General features: G+C 38.8%; 1 protein-coding gene across 1 annotated transcript; it reads right to left on the bottom strand.

Moving 5' to 3' along the window:
• Positions 1 to 270: 270 nt before the first annotated feature.
• LOC114486213 (breast cancer anti-estrogen resistance protein 3 homolog) lies at positions 271 to 4,763 on the bottom strand. Its single transcript, XM_028489118.2, has 2 exons — positions 4,521 to 4,763; positions 271 to 1,396 (listed from the first exon to the last, which is right to left on the bottom strand). The coding sequence occupies exons 1-2, from the start codon at positions 4,687 to 4,689 to the stop codon at positions 1,218 to 1,220; spliced, it is 348 nt and encodes a 115-aa protein (XP_028344919.1). The 5' UTR covers positions 4,690 to 4,763; the 3' UTR covers positions 271 to 1,217.
• Positions 4,764 to 7,628: the final 2,865 nt, after the last annotated feature.

Raw genomic sequence — 7,628 nt, 5'->3', positions numbered from 1 at the left:
ATTATTTCCATACCACTCTCATTGATTTTGGTTTACTATCAATCATCATTCAGGATGTATATAGTGTAACCTCTGGAACCAATCAATCATATTTTTTCAAAGGCTGTCAGTCATGGAGAAATTTTTGCAACTTATTTGAGAAAAGTGGGATATAGTACTATTCTCTATGGTCCCCAAATTATTTAGAAGAGAAGAAGCAAATTGGTGACAGTTGGTGGCAAACTGACAGAAGTTTAATATTTTAAAGTCTTGTATTTCAAATTTTCTACAACAATAGAAAAATATTGGGGTGGATACTGATAAACTAGAAAGTATCCCCTTTGGGAAGTCAAAAACCTAGAAAACAAATCTGGAAAACTCAAACTTATCATCAGCTAGAGGAAAAAATTATTTTGAAATATGTGAAATAATGTCATGAAATATACTAACATCTGGTGCTCACTTTGTACCAGGCGCTGTGCTGCACACGGGACTTGACTTGAGGTTAACTTGACCAAAGTCCAACTGCTAGCAAGCACCACAGCTGTTTGTTGTTGTTGGAACCTAGGTCTTCTGGAGCCAGCTCTACCTTGTATCATCACTATTCACCTCTGTCCCCTAAGCCAGAAATCTTAAAATTATTTCCATACCACTCTCATTGATTTTGGTTTACTATCATCATTCAGGATGTAGTGGCACGGGAAGAGGGTGCCCCAGGAAGGTAGGAGGTAGAATTATTGTACTACAATGAATTGTTTAATATTAAAGAGACTGGATACAGTTGTTTCACAAAAAGATATATTTTCATATGACTATTTACATTTTTCATATTTAAAGAATATCATACAACTGATACCTTCTGAAATGTTTCATGCTTTTAAACTCTTCTATTTACACTTATCTGACATGGAATTATTAAAACTAAAATGGTCAAATACCTCGGTAATAGAAAGCGACCAGCCAATGTATCTGGGTCTTCACTTAAATTTGTTGATCAGCATTAGCAAGTTACCTTAATAAATTATCATTCATTTTAAAATCAGTAGTAATTTTAAACAATTCATAAATAAGTGTGCTCTGTGCAATTTACATGTTTAATATCCTGTGGATACTAAAAGCTTGTATATTGTCAGATTTGCACATTATTATTACCTTACTTTATCAAATGATAAGCTTTCTCAAAGAAGAAACTGGATAAGCTTGAAATTATATCCTAAGGTTCTCTGGAGAGTTAGTTATCAAAGCTCTGCCTGCTTTATAGGAGGAGGTTCCAATTTACGTGAGAGGGCAGTTAAAATCTGGTTGAATTTCTCATATCTCTCTGTCTGATTGACTTGTGCACCTTTGCTGCCCCATAGCAATCTCATTTGGAATTCGGTCTTGAAGATTTCACTCATTTCTTCATCTGGTTGAAAACCTAATAAAAACAAAACCAAAAAAACTTACTTCAGTTCTGCTTGAAACAGTGTTGAAAATAGACTGGAAAAGTTGCTTGTTTAAAGGAGGATCCAAATGAACATCTCTCAGAACTTTCAAAAAATGCCCCCAAGGAAAAAAATATGGGATCTACTCTATATAAAGGAGGGCAGAGCCCCACCCCCCACCTCAAGGACCTGAGCACCTTCAGAGAAAGAATAACAAGTAAACTCACTAAGACGTGATAGAATAAAATTTGTGTGTACAAGCCACCATGGGCCGTAGTGCTGTGAGAAGGAGTGTTCAAAGTACCTTTTTTTTTAACAGCTTTATTGTATAATTTACTTGTCATGATTCACCATTTTAGCTGCAGTCTATACAGTTGCACAACCATCACCACCACTTTAGAACAATTCCATCAATCACCCTAGAAAATCCCCTAGTACCTCTTTTTAGTCAATCCCTATACCTACCCCACACCACAGCCAACCACTAATCTGCTTGCCATCACTATTGCTTTGCCTTTTGTAGAAATTTGATATAAATGGGATTATATAACATGGACTTTTTTTATGTCAAGCTTCTTTCACTTTGGCTTCTTTCACTCAGCATGATGTTTTTGAGATTATTCCATATTGTTGTATATTATCAATAATTCATTCCTTTTTATTGCTGAGTAGTATTCAGTTATATGGACATACATACCACATTTTGTCTGTTTACCAACTGATAAGACATTTGGATTGTTTCCAGTTTCTGGCTATAACGAATAATGTGAACATTTGTGATTAAGTCTTTGAGTGGACATTATTTTTCATTTCTCGAAGTGGAATTACTGGGTCACATGGTAAATACATGTTTGTTTACTTTTAAAGAAACCATCAAACTCTTTCCAAAATGACTTTACCATTTTATATTCTCATCAGTAACATGAAGAGTCCAGCTGTCAACTCTTAGTATTGTCATAGCTTGTGGTGGTATCTCACTGTGGTTTACATTTACATTTCCGTAATAACTAATGCTTTGAACATTTTTCCATGTAGTTTATTGTCATTGTATATCCACTCTGGTGTAGTGTCTATTCAAATCTTTTGTTGATTCAAATCTTGTTTCTCTTCTCCTTGAGTTGTAAGATTTCTTTAAATTCTAGATATAAATCCTTTATCTGATGTATGCTTGCCAAATATTTTCTTCTAGTCTGTGGTGTGCCTTTTCACTTCCTTAATGGTGACTTTTAAAGAGCAAAATGTAAAATTTTGATTTATCAATGTTTTCTTTTATGGTTCATGCTTTTTGTATCTTAAGAAATTTTGCCTAACCCAAGGACACAAGGAATTTCTCCTATGTTTTCTTATAGAAGCTTTACACTTCAGCTGTTACATTTTGAGTGTATGCTGTGACGTAAAGATTGAGATTCTTTTTTTTGTATATGATAATCAATAGTTCCAGCACCATTTGTTGACAGATTACTTTATGCAGTGAATTACCTTGACACCGTTGTCAGAAAACAATCGACAGTCATATGTGTGGGCCGGTTTCTCAACTCTCTTTTCTGTAAGAGAAGATCTGCTCTACTTATGGCCAAGGATGCTCAGTCAACTCTATTAGAGCAGGGGAAACCTCTAGCCAAAGAGTCATACAGGCATATATTTCTCATCCTTGATTACTGCTGGAGTAGTTGGCTCTGTCATTAAATATATTCTCACCATCTAGATCATAGTATCTTGGTGGCGGAGAGGATTATAGAAGCCTTCTATTCCATTCATCCATGTGATGCCAAAATATCTTTGGCAGATAACCAGCCAGAGGCCAGATGACAACTTCCACTCATTCAGTTAATATGCTTTGAGCCCCTAACCTGGGCTGAGTGCTGGGATATGTTGGTGAGCAAATCTCTGCCCTTACTGGGCTCACAGTCACTTCTAGCAATGAGAACTTGCTATGAAAACCTGTAGCAGGATCAACTGAGAAATACCATCAGATGCCTTTAAGGTGATTTGCTGTAGAACAGCTTAGAGCATACTTTTCTCAAAATCCACCCTAATATATTGGCTTAGGCAACATCTAATGTAATACACTTATTGGTTTTGTATAAGCAGGCATTCCAGTATCTGGTGAGTTGAATTACGGGCTTTTATGGTTTGAGTCCTACACTGCCAACCCTGGAGAACTTTCTGAGGAAAAGAAAAAGAAACAGGTATGTAGTGCTTATACCTACAGCAGACAGTGCAAATTGTTCAGTCCCAAATTCTGTTTCTGAATTAACAACTTTGTTTCAGGTTGAAATAATAGGCCTCTTCTGCCCCCATATAGTTCTTAACCTTGTGGATCAAACTGTGGGCCTGTGAAGAGTGTTAAAAATTATACAGTGAGGAAGAGAAAATAGTCACCCCTGATAACTGTGTTGGTAAAGCCCTTATTCTTGTACTTGCTTCCTAAATGGTCTTTTTGCCTGCAAGCTTCAGTCTTCCAGCCTTCCTCCACAAAGATGGCAGACTGAAAACAAATCTGACCATCTGATAACATCCTCCCATGTTTAAAACCCTTCACTGGCTCTTCCTCAGCCACAGTCCTACATGGAAGGCCTTCCCACCTGTATCCATCTCCTTCTTTAACCTAGCTGGCCACTCCTTAAGACACACTTTACACTAATACAAAGCCAAGTACTTGTGGTTCGTACTTTTCTCCAAGCTCTCTCAGTGCCTTTGCTTATGTTGGACCCTCTGATGCCAAGAGCAGGGGAGCTCACTTGCCAGTGTGTCTGGGAAGAAATAGGAATACAGATAAGTCAAATAGAATTCCTAACTCCTCATGTTGGCCCATCACCTTTTCTAATAGTGATTATCAGAGGTACTAATGGTAAACAAGCTGACAAATTCTTTCTTGATCCTTTCTCTCTGTTTATACCACTGGCACAAGAGAATACATAAAAGGAAGGGAGAAGCAGGATCCCTAAGACAGGTAGGAACTAAGAGTAAGTAGTGATCAACCATACAGGAAATGGAATTCCCATGCCTTAATCTTTCCTACTGGTCTCTTTCTTATTGAGAGCACCCATGCTCTTTCATTCCTTCATTCCAGTTACTGTGCAGAGTAGACAGCAGCTTACCAAAACCAGCTCTTACCTGCCAGGATCCTCTCAGCATTCATCCGGTAGCTGTCTGCAGCTTCTGCCATGAGTCGGGCTGTTGCCAAATGGTTCAGCATAATCTCACAGCTTTCGTCGTTTTTTTCCCACATGTCAGTTCCTTCAAAAGTGACAGCCTCACGCTCCATTAAGGTCACAAGAGGCATCAGCAGTGGGACTGATATATTGTTTGGGGGAACACACGTAGACTCTGAAAAACAAGGGGAAAGTTTTCCACGTCATGCTTTCTTTCCAAGTTAAGCGCAGAGAGTTCCAGTTGAAGATGGCAACGTAGGAGTGTCCTGGGCTCACCTCCTTCTGTGGACACACTGAATGTGTGGCTAAATATGGAACAGCTTCCTCTGGAAAAAAACTAAAAACTTTCTGAATAACTGTCTGAATGCATTGCATAAATGAGAGAAGGCCCACATCAAAGCAGGTAAGAGAGGCTGGGAGACTATCTCTCTATAAACCCCACCCCTAGCACAGTGACCCACAATTGGGAGGGAACTCAAAACCTGGAGCTTTTCCCTGAGGAGCAAAGGGCTTGAACCCCACATGGGGTACCCCAGCTTTTAAGACCAGCACTTGAAAGACAAGCCCCCCAAACATCTAACTTTGAAAACCAACAGTACTCATGTCTGCAAGACCCACAAGGCTATAATCATCTGAGAAACAGGTCTTAAAGGGCTTACAAGCTTGGACTCACCTGCCCCAGGGCTCAGTGCAGAGGCAGCCAATTGAGAGGTGCCTGGACATTATGCAAATGAGGCTCATTTGCTAATCTTAAAGCTTTAGCCCGAGAGGCAGGCTTCTGGTTTGGCAAACAACTGGGACCCATGAGGCCCTCTCAGCAATGGAGGCTAATGGATGACGCAATCTTTGTGCTCTCCCTCTGCCTTGCTCCACCTCACTGATATATCCCAGAAAGTAGCTCATACCCTTGTCCAGCATTCCAATCTCTCCAGCTGCCTCCAGGACACCTCTAAATTGCCTAGCTCTGAGGGCAATGGGGCTTATTATGCCCATGGGTCCTATAGGACTGTAACTTTTGTAATGCCACAAGATAAGAAAATTACAGGCCAATATCTGTGACGAACACAGATCCAAAAATCCTGAACAAAATATTTGCAAACTGAATTCAGTACATTGAAAGGATCATATACATCGATCAAGTGGGATTTATTCCAGGGATGCAAGCCTGGCTCAACATTCACATATTATGATATACCACATTAATAAAAGATAAATGATTTTTCTGCATCTATTAAGATGATCAAATTATTTTTAACAAAATTCAACATCCATTTACGATAAAAACAAAGTGGGAATAAAGGGAATGTACAACAACATAATAAAGGCCACATATAACAAGCCCACAGCTAACATCGTACTCAGTGTTGAAGAGCTAAAAACTTTCCCTCTAAGGTCAGGAATAAAAGGATGACTATTCACCACTTCTATTCAACATAGTATTGGAAGTCCTAGCCAGAGCAATTAGGCAAGAAAAAGAAATAGAACCATCCAAATTGGAAAGGAAGACGTAAAACTATTACTATTTGCAGATGACCTATTATATATAGAAAACCCCAAAGACTCCACCAAAAAACTGTTAGAACTAATAAACGAATTCAGTACAGTTGCAGGATACAAAATCAATATACAAAAACCTGTTGCAGGGCTTCCCTGGTGGCGCAGTGGTTGAGAGTCCGCCTGCGGATGCAGGGGATACGGGTTCATGCCCCGGTCTGGGAAGATCCCACATGCCGCAGAGCAGCTGGGCCTGTGAGCCATGACCGCTGAACCTGCGAGCCATGGCCTCTGAACCTGCGCGTCCGGAGCCTGTGCTCCACAAAAGGGAGAAGCCACAACAGTGAAAGGCCCGTGTACCACAAAAAAACCAAACAAACAAAAAAAAACCTGTTACATTTCCATATGCTAATAACAAACTGTCAGAAAGATATTAAGAAAATAATTCCATTTACAATTACATCAAAAAGATCAAAATACCTAGGAATAAATTTAACCAAAGAAATGAAAGACCTGTACACTGTACACTGAAAACTGTAAGACATTGATAAAAGAAATTGAAGAAGACACAAATAAATGGAAAGATATTGTGCTCCCGGAATGGAAGAATTCATATTGTTAAAATGTCCATACTACCCAAAGCAGTCTATAGACTCAGTGCAATCCTTATAAAATTCCAATGGCATTTTTCACAGAAATAGAACAAATACAGTCCTAAAATTTATGTGGAACCACAAAAGATACCAAGTAGCCAAAACAATCTTGAGAAAGAACAAAGCTAGAAGCATGACATTCCCTGATTTCAAACTACATTACAAAGCTATAGTAAAACAGCATGGTATTGGCATAAAAACGGACACATATATCAATGGAACAGAATAGGGAGCCCTGAAACAAAACCACACACATATGGTCAGTCAATTTGCGACAAAGTAGCCAAGAATATACACTGAGGAAAGGACAGTCTCTCCAATAAGTGGTGTTGGGAATACTGGACAGCTACATCATGGAAGTGCAAATCAAAATCACAATGAGATATCATCTCACATCTGTTAGAATGGCTGTTATCAAAAAGACAAGAAATAACAAGTTTTAGCAAGGATGCAGAGAAAAGCGAACCCTTGTGCACTGTTGGTGGGGATGTAAATTGGTGCAGCCACTATGGAAAATGGAGGTTCCTCAAAAAGTTAAAAATAGAGCTGTCATATGATTCAGCAATTTCACCTCTGGGTATTTACCTGAATAAAACAAAAACACTAATTTGAAAAGATACATGCACCACCCCCCTGCCCCATTCACTGAAGCATTATTTGTAAAAGCCAAGACATGGAACCAACCTAAATGTCCATCATTGGATGAATGGATAAAGAAGATGTGGACTCATGCTCTTGTACTGGAAGAATTAATATTGTTAAAATGGCCATACTACCCAAAGCAATCTACAGATTTAATGTGATCCCTATCAAATTACCCATGACATTTTTCACAGAACTAGAATAAATAATTGTAAAATTTATATGGAGTCACAAAAGACCCAGAATTGCCACAGCAATCCTGAAGAAAAAGAACAAAGCTG

The sequence above is a fragment of the Physeter macrocephalus genome, chromosome 4 (assembly GCF_002837175.3).
Source record: "Physeter macrocephalus isolate SW-GA chromosome 4, ASM283717v5, whole genome shotgun sequence".
NCBI classification, from domain to species: Eukaryota; Metazoa; Chordata; class Mammalia; order Artiodactyla; family Physeteridae; genus Physeter; species Physeter macrocephalus.
Note: the sequence above shows the minus strand (reverse complement) of the source record. Positions and strands in the feature narration are given on the sequence as shown.

Bases quoted from the DNA above. Each gene is read 5' to 3' on its own strand.
- LOC114486213 (XM_028489118.2), bottom strand. From the start codon at position 4,689: ATGCCTCTTGTGACCTTAATGGAGCGTGAGGCTGTCACTTTTGAAGGA. The intron at 1,397-4,520 runs GTAAGAGCTGGT...TGTTTTTATTAG, and splicing joins TGCTGAGAGGATCCTGGCAG to GTTTTCAACCAGATGAAGAA.